The sequence below is a fragment of the Anastrepha obliqua genome, chromosome 3, assembly GCF_027943255.1.
Source record: "Anastrepha obliqua isolate idAnaObli1 chromosome 3, idAnaObli1_1.0, whole genome shotgun sequence".
In the NCBI taxonomy this organism is placed as follows: domain Eukaryota; kingdom Metazoa; phylum Arthropoda; class Insecta; order Diptera; family Tephritidae; genus Anastrepha; species Anastrepha obliqua.
The window spans coordinates 70,623,073-70,641,722 of record NC_072894.1 but is presented as its reverse complement, the minus strand read 5'-3'; the positions used below and the strand labels follow the sequence as shown (position 1 = coordinate 70,641,722).

The 18,650-nt window shown below is 36.9% G+C and overlaps 5 protein-coding genes across 5 annotated transcripts; 2 read left to right on the top strand and 3 right to left on the bottom strand.

The window, feature by feature from the left end:
- Window positions 1-4,718: 4,718 nt before the first annotated feature.
- LOC129241164 (cuticle protein 16.5-like) lies at window positions 4,719-5,195 on the bottom strand. The gene is made up of 2 exons (XM_054877354.1): window positions 5,184-5,195; window positions 4,719-5,108 (listed from the first exon to the last, which is right to left on the bottom strand). The coding sequence occupies exons 1-2, from the start codon at window positions 5,193-5,195 to the stop codon at window positions 4,719-4,721; spliced, it is 402 nt and encodes a 133-aa protein (XP_054733329.1).
- A 610-nt stretch (window positions 5,196-5,805) lies between these two features.
- Window positions 5,806-6,205, top strand: LOC129241165 (cuticle protein 16.5-like). The gene is made up of 2 exons (XM_054877355.1): window positions 5,806-5,823; window positions 5,894-6,205. Exons 1-2 carry the CDS (start codon window positions 5,812-5,814, stop codon window positions 6,203-6,205), a joined length of 324 nt encoding a protein of 107 aa, XP_054733330.1. The 5' UTR covers window positions 5,806-5,811.
- A 6,231-nt stretch (window positions 6,206-12,436) lies between these two features.
- Window positions 12,437-12,836, bottom strand: LOC129241166 (cuticle protein 16.5-like). Its single transcript, XM_054877356.1, has 2 exons — window positions 12,819-12,836; window positions 12,437-12,748 (listed from the first exon to the last, which is right to left on the bottom strand). Exons 1-2 carry the CDS (start codon window positions 12,828-12,830, stop codon window positions 12,437-12,439), a joined length of 324 nt encoding a protein of 107 aa, XP_054733331.1. The 5' UTR covers window positions 12,831-12,836.
- Window positions 12,837-13,446: 610 nt separating this feature from the next.
- On the top strand, window positions 13,447-13,871 carry LOC129242392 (cuticle protein 16.5-like). Its single transcript, XM_054879007.1, has 2 exons — window positions 13,447-13,458; window positions 13,530-13,871. The coding sequence occupies exons 1-2, from the start codon at window positions 13,447-13,449 to the stop codon at window positions 13,869-13,871; spliced, it is 354 nt and encodes a 117-aa protein (XP_054734982.1).
- A 3,800-nt stretch (window positions 13,872-17,671) lies between these two features.
- Window positions 17,672-18,071, bottom strand: LOC129241773 (cuticle protein 16.5-like). Its single transcript, XM_054878275.1, has 2 exons — window positions 18,054-18,071; window positions 17,672-17,983 (listed from the first exon to the last, which is right to left on the bottom strand). Exons 1-2 carry the CDS (start codon window positions 18,063-18,065, stop codon window positions 17,672-17,674), a joined length of 324 nt encoding a protein of 107 aa, XP_054734250.1. The 5' UTR covers window positions 18,066-18,071.
- Between the last annotated feature and the right edge of the window lie 579 nt (window positions 18,072-18,650).

Sequence of the window (18,650 nt, the reverse complement as noted above, 5' to 3'; positions counted from 1 at the left end):
GTATTTAAGAAAATCGAAAGTTGCAAATGATCCGGTCAAAATAAAATATCTGTTTCGAAAAGATTTAAAATTACTTTGTTGTAAATGAATATCTAATCTAGTGAAATTTAGCAAAGTTTAACCTGGGTCTTCCAGTTATAATATGAAAATTTGCAGCATCTAAGAAAAGTTGATATCATTTTTCTGGATGTCTCGACTTTTCATAGATTATATACGGGTACAATGTACGGGTACGGATATGGGTTAATCTACAATATATAACACCGTCTGGGCAGTTTTTATGAAAACTTTCTATAGCTACTGTCATGATTTCAGTCCACTTCAAACGACACGTTTTTATTTTACTCTTGAATTTGGAATATTAAGTCAGAGTTTTCATGATCTTCTAAGGAATTTTTAGTTCGAACTTTAATTTTAAATTGAAATAAGAAATACTTAAGTGATTGGTCAATCATATTTGTTTTAGTGTAGAACCATTCATGGCATTTATTTTTTTAAGATAATCCCTGTCAAAAGTGGCTGCAACTGCGCCGTTATCCGGCCAGCCGTAAACACAAACTTTGAATGACTCCCTGGATTTCGTTAATAACTTTGGTAATGTTGGCTTCCAATACCTCAATCGCAACTGGTTTATCCACATACCTCCAGAAATAAAAGTCCAAAGGTGTGATATCACATGATCTTTGTGGCTAATCCACAGGTGCGAAACGAGATAAAAATTGCTCACCAAAACGATGACACAGGAAATCCATTGTTTCATATGGCAAGTGGCGCCATCGTGTTGGAACTAAATGTTGTGGAGATCACAGGCTCCAATTTCCGACATCAAAAAGTCGTTTATCATGACGCGATAGCCTTCACTATTCACTGTTACATTGGTGCCAGTCTTGTCTTGGAAGAAATGTAGGCCGATGATTTCGCCTATTTCCAGCACATTGGCCGCACCAAACGATTGTTTTCAATGGATGTAATGGCTGTCTTGAATGGCTTCGGGTTACTCTTCAACCCAAATACGGCAACTTTGCTTATTGACGTAGCCATTAAGATAAAAGTAGGCCTCATCGCGGATCGCCATACGTTGGCCCGAACGCACGATGAACACTTTTCACAGAACGTCGACTTTCGTAAACAATTTTACGATTTGTACACGTTGTCAAGACGTAAGTCCTTCCATGATGAAATGCCAATAAATACTGAAAAATTATGTATTTAGTTTGACAGTAGTCACGTGTGATTTGTCAAAAAGCCCTTTTGGAAAAGCACCTCCAGTCTGATCACTATGTACATATACATATATACAAGTACATGTAATGGTACTTCCAATATTTTTCCTATGGATGAAAACCGTTACACCTATTTATCTATTTATTTTTTATTTATTTATTTTAATAGTATGTAGTATTTTTTATTTTATTTCTTACTTAAACTATTTAATAATTTTTAATAAAAAATAAATAAATAGTTAGGTTTAGATTTACCACTTTTTCAAGTTCAGTCGAATTTCACTCAAGTTGAATAAAACTAACACCACTTTGAATATAACAATCCATTCGTTTATTTATTATGAGAAGTAAAATCACAACAACAAACATAATTCTGAAAAATATTTGGAAAGAGGTTGTGGCGCCATAGTTGTTGTCCTACAACTGTACTCGTATATGGCAAACTTTCCATGGAAATCATTGAGTCGCAGGTTTGACATGGTTTTGACATTGTCTGCCAAGAGGCGAAAGTGAGCAGGCAAACATTATTTCCTTAGCTTAAGTTAAGTACATAAAGGCGAAGGCGTTAGAAAAATCAGCTATTGAAATTCGGTGATCTAATCAAAAGAACTTAAACTTAAGGGGCATATTCCAAGAGGCATCTGATGAGTGTTACGACACGGTGGCCCGCGGCAGAATTAGGTTTTAAATTTTTCCCCAACCGCGAGAACCGAGAATAGCGTACATTCGCAATCGAAGCGTATTTTAAGGTCAGCTGTTCGTATGCAACTGCTTGTCGTTGATTTTTTTCATATTACAATATTCGACGTTTATATGACGCCGCTAGAGAAGATTTTATTCGTTCATGTGTGCGAAGATTCCGGGCAACAAGTTCGGTGGCAAACAGTCCACTGTCGGGGTCCAGTCGGTCATCGAGAATAAATCAAAATATTGAGCTCGTCGCTACAAATTCGCAAGATAATTCTCGCCAGTTCGTGCGCCAGTTCGTGTGCCAGAAAACGGCTACCCTACGTCTTTCAAAAACTGTTAAAAATATCAATGACAACCCAAAATCACTTCTTCTGGACATTTAGAGGAATTAATTAAAAAAAAGTGCACACTCGTAATCTTTCTAATAGTTATTGAAAGAAACTTTTATCATTAGTAAATCTTTTTTAAGTCAGCTATTCATTTCTAATTATGTCCGTAATTTAATTACTCTAGAAGTCAACTTAACTTAAGCGATGTAAGAACTTAATGATATTAACTCAAGTTGTCAAATCAGGTTACGAATACATCCTCGCGACAAATGAATAATTTATCTCTGTTTAATTGGGCTTGATAAATATTCCATTCGATCCTACCACTAAACCTGATCTCCAGCTATCCCTCAGTAAACAATACTTATGAAAGCCTAAGTTCAAAAGCTCTTTAAGTTCCTTAAGTCTGGAACAAACATTTGTCCATGCTTCCCATATCACAAGTGACTTCTAAGTTTGTTAAATTATGTTTTAGAGTCGAGGAATTGCACTATAAGTTAGTATAGCTCTTTACACAACAAACATTATTTCATATTGAAACATTCAAGCTTATTCATATTTGCAAAAAAATTTTAAGTCGATTTTGCTTTTTTGCACTCACACTATACGCAAATCCATAAACCATCATTTCATTGCGATCGTCGTACTGTTAACGTACGAAACAGAAAAGCGGGTTACTCGATTGCTCTGGCAGTTAAATATTTACATCTGCAATAAGAAATAAAACGAAAAAAAAACAGGTTTGTATGAAAGAATGGTTGCAAAATAGGAGTAATCGTTCTCCTATTAAGTTAAGAAATGTAGGAGTGAGTACTACAGAGAAGTATACAATTTTTTTATTAACACTTGTAAGTTTTCCGCTTACTCTTATCTTGACTTTGGTCAGTAAAAAAATGAGAAAATTCACAAACTGCGCCACACTCTAGCGGCAATTCCCAGGTAAATGAAAATTTTCAATTACTTGGGGTATGTGCCCGCCCTTCGCCATACACGAAGGACTTAAAATATACCGAAATTCCAGGATCCGAATGCATACAGGTGTCGAACGCTTATAAAGGGTGGGCCATGTAAAATTTGCTTTTTGAACCGGCTATAAAAAAGAAACTAATAAATATTTTTTCAAACTTTTTTTTTATTTTGAAGATTGAACATTGTCATTTATGAATAAAAAATAATATCGTTCAAATGACTGCCACGACAGGCTTTACAGTGGGCCATTCGATCAACCCAATTTTTAAGCACATTTTCATGAATGACAACTTCGATTTCGTGTTTTAAAGCATCAATCGTCTCTGGATGGTTCGCATAGCATTTGTCCTTAACGGCTCCCCACAAAAAATAGTCCAACGGGCTTAAATCACAGCTCCGATGCGGCCAATTGATATCGGAATTTCGGCTGATTATTCGGTTTTCAAAAACGGTAGCCAAAAGTTCGAGTGTAACTTTGGCAGTGTGACAAGTTGCACCGTCCTGCTGAAACCAAATGTCGTCCATGTCATCCTCTTTAATTTTTGGAGACAACTCGTTAAGCATGTCATGGTAACGCTCGCCATTTACTGTACCCGAGGCTCCTCGCTCACTTTCGAAAAAAATGGCCCGATGATGCCGCCAGACGAAAAACCGCACCAAACAGTGACTCGTTGTGGATGCATTTGCTTCTCTACAGTAACGTGTGGATTTTCTGAGCCCCAAATCCGACAATTTTGCTTATTGACGTAGCCACCGATGTGAAAATCAGAAAAGAAGAAGAAGGCTCACCACTTTGGAAATAGGTTTTCAATATTTCCCAATTTTGTTCAAGCGTATAGCGTCCCATTTCGTAAACGCCAAACCTTTAAGTAAATTATCAACACATTTGACATGCCATTTGTGTTACCATTCTCAAAAAAATAGGTGGTTCAAAAAGCAAACGCTATATGGCCCACCCTGTAGCCCTTTCGCGAACACTATTTTCAAAAAGAGGAACATAATGCGCTATAGTAGTGGATAGGTTTCCAGTCTTGATGAAACTGCACCCAGTACGAGATAGTAATTTGATCTGTTGTGAAGCACGTAACGAAGGTAAATTTTTTCTCACAAAAAACTATTCGTATGCTGTTTGTCTGTTTCAACGCGCCAGTCTCCAGAACTACTGCAACGAAGTTTGATGGGTACGGTTTCATAGAATCTTGAGTTTAACTTATGGTAATAAATATATCATTCTTTCATTGATTGATTAAAAACAAGATATCTTAATTTTACTTTCTATTCAGCATCGCTCTATGATTGTCTTAAAAGATTACAAAGTTTTTGTTTTCTCATCAGAAATTGTAAACAAAGTTTGAGTAGTTTTCAATTCAGTTGAGTATTTTTGAAGGACCCTCCAAGCCGAAGAGAACTCGAATAATTTGTAAATTCTTAGGAGAAATTTAAGTAAAAGTCTCTTAAATAAATTTGTACTAAAGTTTTCTCATTTATTAAAATGTACGAACATCTTTCACCACACGGTAGCCGCTAAGGGAGCGGCGGCATAACGAGCAACAACGGGAGCGGCTAAAGGAGCAGAAGCATAGTGAGCAGCAGCCAATGGTGCAACTAAGGGAGCTGCTAAAGGAGCAGCCGCAGCATAACGGGCAACAACTGGAGCGGCTAAGGGAGTAGCTAAAGGAGCAGCGGCAGCATAACGGGCAACAACTGGGGCGGCAGCAACAACTGGAGCAGCGGCGATACCATTGTAATTTCTCGCGATCACTTGACTGCTGGTGGCGGTAACAACTGGAGCTGGTGCAGCGACAACAGCGGCGGGAGCAGCATAGGCCAATGGGGCGGCAGCCAGGAAACCGGGCTTGGCAGCAGCGCATGCGAAAATAGCGAAGAGAACAACGGCCTGTTCAATTAAAGAATAAGAATAAATATTATTTTTATCATAAAAGAAAAAAATTTCAGAATTTTTACAACTCACGTATTTGAACATTTTCGGTTAGTTTTTGTTTGGCTGCTGTTTATTGAATGAAAGTTGATAACTGTTTGATATATTTGGTTTAGTGCAGTGTGCCTTTTATAGTAAATTTTATAACATATAACCCATAGATTAAATTTCATCCAATAATGCATCGACATTGGCCTTCAAAGTACATTTATTTCATTGACAAACTATTTATCGAAATATCCACTTCCATCTCATTACAATTCAGTGCATTTTATTATTTTACGTGGTTATTCAGTATGCCACCAATTAAAATTTAAATTAACTCAAAATGCCCAAAACTACTATGAAGCTCGAAGAAGAAGTGTGTAAAAAACTAAGGCCATGGTTTGCATTCCTAATTGAGAGTTTTCGAAAAGAGCCGAAAATATCAATTCGACAACCAAAGAGTTATTTTAATTTACCGTTGTATTGCAGTGCACATACCTACATATGTATTTGTGTGGGACAATTAGTCATATCAACACTTATTTACAAATTTAGGTACCAACTTTTGTTTCAGCACTTGACTATAAATATCCAACCGATTTTGGTTATTGGTATCAAACAATCTTTAGCTTTTGTTTAAACAACAGCCACAGACAAGAAAATCAAACACTTCAACATGTTCAAATACGTAAGTTTCTTAAAATTTCAATAATATTTTGTACAGCTCCTCATTCATAACTCTCACCTTCTTATTACAGGCCGTTGTTCTTTTCGCTTTCATCGCTTGCGCTGCTGCCAAGCCCGGTTTGCTGGCTGCCGCTCCATTGGCTTATGCTGCTCCCGCTGCTGTTGTTGCCGCTCCTGCTCCAGTTGTTACCGCCACCAGCAGTCAAGTGATCGCCCGCAACCACAATGGCATCGTCGCCGCTCCAGTTGTTGCCAGCTATGCTGCCGCCCCAGTAGCCGCCCCAGTTGTTGCCAGCTATGCTCATTACGCTGCTGCTCCTTTGGCTGCTCCAGCAATTGCTCATTATGCTGCTGCCCCTCTTGCGTCATCGTTACTTTGGTAATGAGATATGTATTTAAGAAAATCGAAAGTGAAAGTGATCCGGTCAAAATAAAATATCTGTATTGAAAAAATTTAAAATTATTTCTGTTGAGAATGGTCATCTAGTGAAGCTTAGCACAGTTTAGCTGAGGTCTTCCAGATATAAAGAGAATATTTTGAGCTTTTATTGATACCTTTTCCCGACCTATACTTCAACTTGTCATAGATTATATGCGGTACAGGTACAAGTACAGGGTACGATTATAAGTATGGGTTTATAAATCTTTTAACCCCTAGGCAGTTTTTAAGAAAAAAAAGCCGCCCTAGCGGAATGGGTTGGTGTGGGACTACCATTTGGAATTCAGAGAGAAATTAAGTTCGAATCACAGTGAAAAACCAAAAATTAAGAAAATGAAGACGAAAACCTCCGAGTATATTTCTGCCATGAAAAAGCCACTCATAAAAAATATCCACTGTTCGGATTCGGCTTGAAACTGTAGGTCCCTCCATTTGTGGAACAACATCAAGACGCACACCACAAATAGGAGGAGGAGCTCGGCCAAACACGCGAAAAGGTGTACGCGCCAATTATTTATATACAGAAAAACAGGTTTTTATTTTGCTCTTGGATTTGTTTTTCATATTCTTCGAACTTTAATATTTTAGAGTACGGACCGTTACACATTTTACACATTTACAAACCCGACCCATTTAAGAAAAAATATTATTTTTCTCAAGTAGAGGTAGTATTAGGTATGTATTAGAAATTATATAAAATAGTGTTTTTGAGTTGATAATTTTTTATGCGAATAAAATTTGGAAGATGAGAAGATCTCCACGAGAGAGCCACGCAGAAGATATAAATACGAGTTTTAGAATAATCCAATAACAGTATAAAATTTGTTAGGCACCCGCTAATTTTGATCCATAAAAAATTTAGACACCTATTCCTTTTATTTACTATTTACCCGTGCGCAACACTTTGAAATACATTTTGGAATTCGCATGGGAAATATGCACTTTGCCATAAATTTGTTATAAAATATTTATAGATCGATATTATTTAATATTTTTTATTTTCTCTTCACAAACACCTATCTTTTTATCTTAGCAGTCGGTATAACTGAGCAGTCGGTATCTTTGTTGTGACAAAAGGAGTGGGGTCGTCGTGTTTATCACGGTCATTAAAAGTATATTCAGTAGTCATTTCTTAGCAACTCAAGTGCCTTATTATGGTATTTCTCTTATTCGATTGGGCTGGTAGACTATTTCGGTTGTTTAAGTAGCTCAATTACGAGTACAGAAGAAGGCAAAGGCCATTTTGGTAGTGTTAGAGTTCTCGTCAAAATCACTTTAGATATGATGCTCAAATAATGTGTAATATAGTTCAAGATTCCTGTGGTAGTTCGTGTCTGCTTTTTGTTGTTGGTAGCATTCTACAGCGGAAAATGAGTCTCAGTTTAACAGTGAAACACTTTTGATATAAGAATTAGTTTATCGTAAACGAGGTGTGGTCGTAAAATAAAATGAATTTTCATTTTTCTCAAAAACAATGTATTTATTCATCAATTTTTATTTTATCCTCTTCAAAGTACACCCCCCACTTGTGCCAGCTTTTTTTCCAATCCTCGAAGCAGTTCTGATATGCACTTTTTGGTATATCCTTGAGCTCTCTAAGCGATTCGGGTTTTATCTCCTCAACTGGCGCAAAACGCCGTCCTTTCATAGGTCTTTTCAATCTTGGGAACAGAAAAAAGTCACAGAGGGCGAAATCTGGTGAATACGGTAGCTGAGGCATCATTAGTGTGTTGTTTTTGAATTAATTTTTTTCTGCAATTCTGGAGGTTTTTTCGCACTGCTTCACGCAAACAGCGCATAACTTCAAGCTAATACTCCTTATTTACCATATGACCTTGTAAGAACTCCTATTGCGCTAGGCCATGATAATCGAAGAAAACACTGAGCAACATCTTGACATTTTATCGAACCTGGTCTTGGCTTTCCTAGACTCTTTCATTGGGATGATTGGGCTTTGGTTTCGATGTCATAACCATATACCCATGATTTGTCTCGTCTTATGACCCTCTTAAACAAATCTGGATCATTGTGGACGTCATTCAACATACGGTCATGCGACGTTGTTTTTGGTCAAAATTCAGCAATTTTAAAACGAACTTTGCTACAATACGCTTCATGCTCACAACTTTCGAAAATAGTTCATGGCATGAGCCTAACGATATGCTGACATCCTCAGCAACTTATCTAATTGTGAATAGATGATTCTCCATAACAATTTTTTTCACTTTCTTAACATTTTCATCGGTTGTTGTTGTGCTGGGGCGTCCAGAGCGAATGTCGTCATTCACATCTTCTCGACCTTCTATGTACCACTTGCAAATATTTTTTTTTGTTTTTGCTCAGCGTACTCTTACCGTATGCCACTGTCAAAATTTCACGTTTTTTTTTCGCACTCAAAATTTGATGCAACTTCTTTAATCCATTTTTTTCGATAGCAGAAAATCGCCGAACACGCAAAACACTTGTCTTATTTATGCCTCTCACAAATAAACTAAACATGCAATATTACTAAAACCGTAAACATATCTTTGAGACGAGTGTACCAACATAAAAATGAATAAAAAGCGAAATTTGAAAATTCACCTTATTTTTTGAACACACCTCATATGACTTTAATCTTGAAACTTTGGCAATAGACGGGGAGGGAAATTCATGAGTGCTTCTTCTGACAGCTCCTTTAAGCTTTTTTACTTCGTGCGTTCAGTTATTCGCAAACACGGAGCACGTTTTTATCAATATGTCGCTGGCTTCGGAAAGCGCAGATTACTCCTTATGAGAGAAGCTAAACCTAAATTCCATTACAAGAATAAGCGAACTGCACAATAAAAAAAAAATTGTCGCTTTAATTAAAACATCAAATAATAATCATAAATGAATCATAAATTAATTCGAAGTGAGTACTTTAGTTTGTAAGAAAATGGAGATTTTAGATTTGCCTTTATTTTTTCATTCATTCATTTTTATTTATTAGTTTACTAAAAAAATTATAATAAAATTATACCTATTGTAAGGAATGATAATCCCATAGTGCGGCCTCGGATATAATCTAAGGTTAGAAAATTGTTGAGTAGTTTAAATTTGATTATCAGTCTTAAATCGCTCTTTTATGGACAAACAACACTCTGCTACCTAAAAAGCTTTTTTACATTATAAAACACAAAATTATGTTTCTCGTCTGTGGAGTAATAATTCCAAGCATTAGTTTTTTCTTATGTTGACTTAAGCTGTTTTATTATTTATTGAAGTTGAAGGTTCAAATTCGCAATGCGTGGACAAGCAAATATTAACGATTTGGTAACTGTTTAACAATTTCTGCAAAAAAGGTCACTCAACTTTTGGAAATGGCATATACTTGAGTTAATACGACCTTGACACGCATCGGAACCACACTTTGTTTGCATAGGAAGACAATTGCAAATGAATAGAAAAACAAAAAGAAAAAAGAACTGTTAAAGGTATGAATAAAAATAAAATTATGAAACCGCACTTTTTCACTTGAGTACATACTACGGACTTCACTTACTGGTTTCATTGAACTCCCCCACCAAAAAAGACGGAGCAACAGTAGGTAGATACTAACCAGAGCTGTGGTCGATGGCCAGTGGACTAAAGACAAACCAACGTACATTTGCGTACGTGCCATGACTACATTATGGATATTTGGCTGTCGAGTATGATAACATTTTTTGTAGCGTAATGTGAATATATTCCTTCCGTAAGCGCCGATTGAAGAAATTGTGACCATAATTATATCAGTATACGTAGTGTGTTCAATGGCCAACACTTCATGTTTTAAAAGTAGATATTACTAGTCCCATTAACTGGCACTACTGCCATTGAATGCATTATATCAGGTTCTATGTAACCTAGATGTATCGTGCCTCAGGCTGGAAATTGGCTGAAAGCCAAATTCTTTTAATAATTTTTCCGCCTTGCGGACAAATTTCAGAATATTAGCAACAGGAGCATCCTTAATTTCTTTCGGATCATTTGATCTCGATAAGATGAAAGACGTGCAGTCTTGTCTTTGCCAAGGTAATACAGGTGCACAAAATGTGCTCTGGGGTTTCATCATTCACCAAACAGAGTCTACACTCTATCACATTCCCAATGTAAATTTTTTTGAGATGGTAATTTAAGTAATAGTGATCTGTCAGATAACCTACGATTTTCCTGATGTCTACTTTATGATAAGTAAAAGGTTTTATAAACCTTTTAACTTGACGGAGATCTTGAGTGATTTCCCAATGGGCAAATCTTTGCATCTACATTTAGCTTTTGCCCAGTTGATTCTATCGTAATCTTCAAGACCATGAAAATCTGCAGCCGAACCTACGCCAGTGAGGTGATCATCAGAAATTTCATTACCTTTTATTCCAGAGAGACTTAGAATCCAGCAAATTACAATTTTATTTGTGGTACTAAGTTTGTTTAGGCTGTTAAGACATTTGTACACTCGTTTCGATTCCACAGAATGTAAAGCTAGTGCTTGACTGTCGGCGAGCACTCTTGTCGCCCCTCAAAATTTCAACTTAGATGCCAGGCCATTTGCACGTTGGTCCGGAGGTTTTCATGTTTGGACTATAGATATAGGTATATGTGTATACCGACTCAAGTATTTGTTTTCGAATCGTCTGTGAACCGTAACTGCCGAAACTTGTGACCATAATTGTGCATAGGAGCGACAGCAGAGAAACATTTATTTAAATTTAATTTCCATAAGCTTATTTTTAACACTTCAAGTTGAGATAACGAAAACGTAATTATAACAAAACGTATGTCGAAAAATAAGTATCAGTATTTTGTATTTCAAGTACCGTTCTATTATTGGTCATCTAAGTTCGGCTGTAGCCGTATGGGCGGCCGCCGCAGCTTAATGGGTTGGTGCATGACTACCATTCGGTAATGTCCAGGCTGGAAACCCGCAATGAACACAAAATACCAAAATTATATTATAAACATTTTTTTTTAACAGGGGTCGCTCCTCGGTAAGTAATGGCAAACATCCGGATATATTTCTGCCATGAAAAAGCTGCGGAAGCGTAAAAGTATGGGTCGTCTCATTTGTGAAAAAATATCAAGACACGGGTAACATTAGAAGCTCAGCCCAGCAACCAACAAAGGATAGATACAAATTTATATAAGTTGAAAGAGCTTACGGCTACCGGATCCTTTACCGTTGAAGGGCGCATGGCAGATCGATATACAAAAGCAGCCCTTCAAAAAAAGGCAGAATGTAATTATAAATATACAGCTAAAATTCCACGTCAATAGGTCAAATTTTCTTGTACGGTATGCATCGCTTGAAGTTTTCGGTACTGTATGCCTCGGATTGAGAGAATCGGCACCAAATATAAAAATGGAAGTATAAAATATATGAATATAAAATTGTCCATCTTAATCCTTTGAAAACATACAACAATCTATAGTGCGGCTAAAGAACAGCAAAGCTGCGCGAGCAGCTGTCGTCTGAACTATACATGCCTGTTGATTTGAATTTAAGGGAGTTCAATCAATCTGTGTCGACTGAAATGATATTAGTATTCTCAGCATCGTAAAAAAAATAAACTGTCGACCAAATAATTATTCACAATATGCCATGTTTCGAAGAAACCATCTTAAAGTCATTTTGGACAACAAGAAAATAAGCTGTGTATATGACGCTGAGCCACACCAAAAGTTCTGTCAGAAATAAGAACCTATCTGCCCGCTTGATACCAAACAAGGTAGCGCGCAGGGTGACTTCCTATTTTGTGATTTATTTTATCTAACGCAGAAAAATATTGTAAGTCAGAGAGGATTTTATCAAATTTTACTATTATAATTTGTAGAATCACACTCCATAAGAGTAAATGCATGGCTTGTATCAGGTATGGTTCGGCATAGAAAAATGGTTCAGTTTTGAATATATTTTTGTGAAAGTGGGTGCTGCTTGTCCTTTGGAAAAACTGTTCAGCAAGTTTTACTTTCTTCTTAATTCTCTTCTATTCGCTTTATATGAAGAACTCGTCAGCTAAACACTACTAAATGCTAATAAATAATCACTACCAACAGCAATCGATATGGAAACTAAATATTTATATTGTGTAATAAAAATAATGTAACATTTTTTCAATAATAATATTTTATTTTGAACAGACTATTTGCCACTTTCGATTCTTAAAGACAGATTTCATTACCAAAGCAATGGGGATGCAAGAGGAGCAGCGGCATAATGAGCAATTGCTGGAGCAGCCAAAGGAGCAGCAGCGTAATGAGCATAGCTGGCAACAACTGGGGCAGCTACTGGGGCGGCAGCATAGCTGGCAACAACTGGAGCGGCGGCGATGCCATTGTGGTTACGGGCGATCACTTGACTGCTGGTGGCGGTAACAACTGGAGCAGGAGCGGCAACAACAGCAGCGGGAGCAGCATAAGCCAATGGAGCGGCAGCCAGCAAACCGGGCTTGGCAGCAGCGCAAGCGATGAGAGCGAAAAGAACAACGGCCTGGAAGAGGAGGGTGAGAGTTACGAATGAGGAGTTGTGCAAAATGTTATTGAAGTTTTAAGAAACTTACGTATTTGAACATGTTGAAGTGTTTGATTTTCTTGTCTGTGACTGTTGTTTAAACAAAAGCTAAAGATTGTTTGATACCAATAACCAAAATCGGTTGGATATTTATAGTCAAGTGCTGAAACAAAAGTTGGTACCTAAATTTGTAAATAAGTGTTGATATGACTAATTGTCCCATACAATTACATATGTAGGTATGTGCACTGCAATACAACGGTAAATTAAAATAACTCTTTGGTTGTCGAATTGATATTTTCGGCTCTTTTCGAAAACTCTCAATTAGGAATGCAAACCATGGCCTTAGTTTTTTACACACTTCTTCTTCGAGCTTCATAGTAGTTGTGGGCATTTTGAGTTAATTTAAATTTTAATTGGTGGCATACTGAATAACTACATAAAATAATAAAATGTACTGAATTGTAATGACATGGAAGTGGATATTTCGATAAATAGTTTGTCAATGAAATAAATGTACTTTGAAGGCCAATGTCGATGCATTATTGGATGAAATTTAATCTATGGGTTATATGTTATAAAATTTACTATAAAAGGCGCACTGCACTAAACCAAATATATCAAACAGTTATCAACTTTCATTCAATAAACAGCAACCAAACAAAAACTAACCGAAAATGTTCAAATACGTGAGTTGAAAAAATTCTGAAAATGTTTTCTTTTATAAAATTATAATTATTCTTATTCTTTAATTGAACAGGCCGTTGTTCTCTTCGCTCTTTTCGCATGCGCTGCTGCCAAGCCCGGTTTCCTGGCTGCCGCTCCATTGGCCTATGCTGCTCCCGCCGCTGTTGTCGCTGCACCAGCTCCAGTTGTTACCGCCACCAGCAGTCAAGTGATCGCGAGAAATTACAATGGTATCGCCACTGCTCCAGTTGTTGCTCGTTATGTTGCCGCTGCTCCTTTAGCTGCTCCCTTAGCCGCTCCCTTAGCTGCTCCCTTAGTTGCACCATTAGCTGCTGCTCACTATGCTGCTGCTCCTTTAACCGCTCCAGTTGTTGCTCGTTACGCCGCTGCTCCCTTAGCTGCTGCTGTGTGGTGAAAGATGTTCGTACATTTTAATAAATGAGAAAACTTTAGTACACATTTATTGAAGAGACTTTTACTTGAATTTGTCCTAAAAGTTTACAAATTATTAGAGTTCTCTTCGGCTTGGAGGGTCCTTCAAAAATACTCAACTGAATTGAAAACTACTCAAACTTTGTTTACAATTTCTGATGAGAAAACAAAAACTTTGTAATCTTTTAAGACAATCATAGAGCGATGCTGAATAGAAAGTAAAATTAAGATATCTTGTTTTTAATCAATCAATGAAAGAATGATATATTTATTACCATAAGTTAAACTCAAGATTCTATGAAACTGTACCCATCAAACTTCGTCGCAGTAGTTCTGGAGACTGGCGCGTTGAAACAGACAAACAGCATACGAATAGTTTTTTATGAGAAAAAATTTACCTTCGTTACGTGCTTCACAACAGATCAAATTACTATATCGTACTGGGTGCAGTTTCATCAAAAGCGCATTATGTTCCTCTTTTTGAAAATAGTGTGCGCGAAAGGGCTATAAGCATTCGACGCCTGTATGTATTCGGATCCTGGAATTTCGGTATATTTTAAGTCCATCGTGTATGTCGAAGTACGGGCACAAACCCCAAGTAATTGAAAATTTTAATTTACCTGGGAATTGCCGCTAGAGTGTGGTGCAGTTTGTGAATTTTCTCATTTTTTTACTGACCAAAGTCAAGATAAGAGTAAGCGAAAAACTTACAAGTGTTACTAAAAAAATTGTATACTCCTCTGGAGTACTAATTCCTACATTGCTCCTATTTGCAACCATTCATCCATACAATGTAAATATGTAGCTGCAAGAGCAATCGCGTAACCCGCTTTTCTGTTTCGTACGTTAACAGTACGACGATTGCAATGAAATGATGGTTTATGGATTTGCGTATAGCGCGAGTGCATATGAAATGGAGGCAGGGAAAACCTTTTTTATAGCAAAAAAGCAAAATCGACTTAAAATTGTTTTGCAAATATGAATAAACTTGAATGTTTCAATATAAAATAATGTTTGTTGTGCAAAAAGCTATACTAACTTATAGTGCGATTCCTCTAGTCTTAACATAACTTAACAAACTTAGGAGTCAATTGTGAATTGAGAAGCATGGACAAATGTTTGCTCCAGACTTAAGGAACTTAAAGAGCTGTTGAACTTAGGCTTTCAAAAGTATTGTTTAGCTGAGGGATAGCTGTGAGGGTTAGGATCGAATGGAGTATTTGTCAAGCCCAATGGAACAGATATGAAATATTCATTTGTCGCCAAGATGCACTCGTAACCTTATTTGATAGCTTGAGTAAATATCTTTAAGTTCTTACTTCGCTCAAGTTAAGTTTATTTCTAGAAAACTACGTAGTAATTAAACTATGGGCATAATTAGAAATGAATAGCTGCCTTACAAAATTATTACTAATGATAAAAGTTTCTTTCAGTAACTATTAGAAAGATTACAAGTGTGGACTTTTTGTTTTTAAAATTAGTTCCTCTAAATGTTGTTCTCTAAATGTCCTGAATAAGTCATGTTGGGTTGGCATTGTACTTTTAACAGTTTATGAAAGACTTAGGGTAGCCGTTCTCTGGCGTACGAACTGGTGCGGATTATCGTGACTAAATAACCCGCCTTAATGACGAAGTTGGCGAGATCCTCTCCCCTCTCAGCAGTTGGGGAAAAATTTAAAACCTAATTCTGCCGCGGGACACCCTGTCGTAACACTCATCAGATGCCTCTTGGAATATGCCCCTTAAGTTTAAGTTCTTTTGATTAGATCACAGAATTTTAATCGCTGATTTTTCAAACGCCTTCGCCTTATGTAATTCTGCAATGTCTTCTGCCTAAGCTAAGAAAATAATGTTTGCCTGCTCACTTTCGCCTCTTGGCTGACAATGTCAAAACCATGTCGAACCTGCGACTGAATTATTCCCATGGAACAGTTTGCCATATACGAGTACACCGCCCATTTGTAGCACAACAACTATGGTGCAACAACCTCTTTCCAAAAATTTTTCAGTATTGTGTTTGTTGTTGTGATTTTACTTCTCATAATAAACAAACGAATGGATTGTTATATTCAAAGTGGTGTGAGTTTTATTCGACTTCAGTGAAATTCGACTGAACTTGAAAAAGTGGTAAATCTAAACTAACTATTTATTTATTTTTTATTAAAAATTATTAAATAGTTTAAGTAAAAAATAAAATTAAAAGTACTACAAATAATATATTTTAATTTTTTTTACCCAAGCACGGGGTGTAATTTTCTGTACATCTGTAAAGGGAAATTGAAAGAGGATATTAAATAATATCGATCTGGAAACATTTTGTACCAAATGAAAGGAAGAGTGCATTCTTTCATTGGACTTCAATAGTAATTTTTAAATCAGCAGCAACGACGCGCGAATAAAAAATAAATAGAGAAATAGGTGTAACGGTTTTCATCCATAGGAAAAATATTGGGGATACCATTAAGTAAAACATGTACTTGTATATATGTACATGGTGATCAGACTGGAGGTGCTTTTCCAAAAGGGCTTTTTGACAAATCACACGTGACTACTGTCAAACTAAATACATAATTTTTCAGTATTTATTGGCATTTCATCATGGAAGGACTTACGTCTTGACAACGTGTACAAATCGTAAAATTGTTTACGAAAGTCGACGTTCTGTGAAAAGTGTTCATCGTGCGTTCGGGCCAACGTATGGCGATCCGCGATGAGGCCTACTTTTATCTTAATGGCTACGTCAATAAGCAAAGTTGCCGTATTTGGGTTGAAGAGTAACCCGAAGCCATTCAAGACAGCCATTACATCCATTGAAGACAATCGTTTGGTGCGGCCTATGTGCTGGAAATAGGCGAAATCATCGGCCTACATTTCTTCCAAGACGAGACTGGCACCAATGTAACAGTGAATAGTGAACGCTATCGCGTCATGATAAACGACTTTTTGATGTCGGAAATTGGAGCCTGTGATCTCCACAACATTTAGTTCCAACACGATGGCGCCACTTGCCATATGGCCCATGAAACAATGGATTTCCTGTGTCATCGTTTTGGTGAGCAATTTTTATCTCGTTTCGGACCTGTGGATTAGCCACCAAAATCATTTGAAATCACACCTTTGGACTTTTATTTCTGGAGGTATGTGGATAAACCAGTTGCGATTGAGGTATTGGAAGCCAACATTACCAAAGTTATTAACGAAATCCAGGGAGTCATTCAAAGTTTGTGTTTACGGTTGGCCGGATAACGGCACAGTTGCGGCCACTTTTGGGAGGGATTATCTTAAAAAAATAAATGCCATGAATGGTTCTACACTAAAATGAAAATGATTGCCCAATCACTTAAGTAATTCTTATTTCAAATTAAAATTAAAGTTCGAACTAAAAATTCGCTAGAAGATTATGAAAACTCTGACTTAATATTCCAAATTCAAGAGTAAAATAAAAAAGTGTCGTTTGAAGTGGACTGAAATCATGACAATAGCTATAGAAAGTTTTCATAAAAACTGCCCAGACGGTGTGATATATTGTAGATTAACCCATATCCGTACCCGTACATTGTACCCGTATATAATCTATGAAAAGTCGAGACATCCAGATGATATCAACTTTTCTTAGATGCTGCAAATTTTCATATTATAACTGGAAGACCCAGGTTAAACTTTGCTAAATTTCACTAGATTAGATATTCATTTACAACAAAGTCATTTTAAATCTTTTCGAAACAGATATTTTATTTTGACCGGATCATTTGCAACTTTCGATTTTCTTAAACACATATCTCATTACCAAAGTAACGATGACGCAAGAGGGGCAGCAGCATAATGAGCAATTGCTGGAGCAGCCAAAGGAGCAGCAGCGTAATGAGCATAGCTGGCAACAACTGGGGCAGCTACTGGGGCGGCAGCATAGCTGGCAACAACTGGAGCGGCGGCGATGCCATTGTGGTTGCGGGCGATCACTTGACTGCTGGTGGCGGTAACAACTGGAGCAGGAGCGGCAACAACAGCGGCGGGAGCAGCATAAGCCAATGGAGCGGCAGCTAGCAAACCGGGCTTGGCAGCAGCGCAAGCGATGAGAGCGAAAAGAACAACGGCCTGGAATAAGAGGGTGAGAGTTATGAATGAGGAGCTGTACAAAATATTATTGAAGTTTTAAGAAACTTACGTATTTGAACATGTTGAAGTGTTTGATTTTCTTGTCTGTGACTGTTGTTTAAACAAAAGCTAAAGATTGTTTGATACCAATAACCAAAATCGGTTGGATATTTATAGTCGAGTGCTGAAACAAAAGTTGGTACCAAAATTTTTAAACAAGTGTTGATATGACTAATTGTCCCACACAATTACATATGTAGGTATGTGCACTGCAATACAACGGTAAATTAAAATAACTCTTTGGTAGTTCGATTTGATATTTTCGGCTCTTTTCGAAAACTCTCAATTAGGAATGCAAACCATGGCCTTAGTTTTTTACACACTTCTTCTTCGAGCTTCATAGTAGTTTTGGGCATTTTGAGTTAATTTAAATTTTAATTGGTGGCATACTGAATAACCACGTAAAATAATAAAATGCACTGAATTGTAATGAGATGGAAGTGGATATTTCGATAAATAGTTTGTCAATGAAATAAATGTACTTTGAAGGCCAATGTCGATGCATTATTGGATGAAATTTAATCTATGGGTTATATGTTATAAAATTTACTATAAAAGGCACACTGCACTAAACCAAATATATCAAACAGTTATCAACTTTCATTCA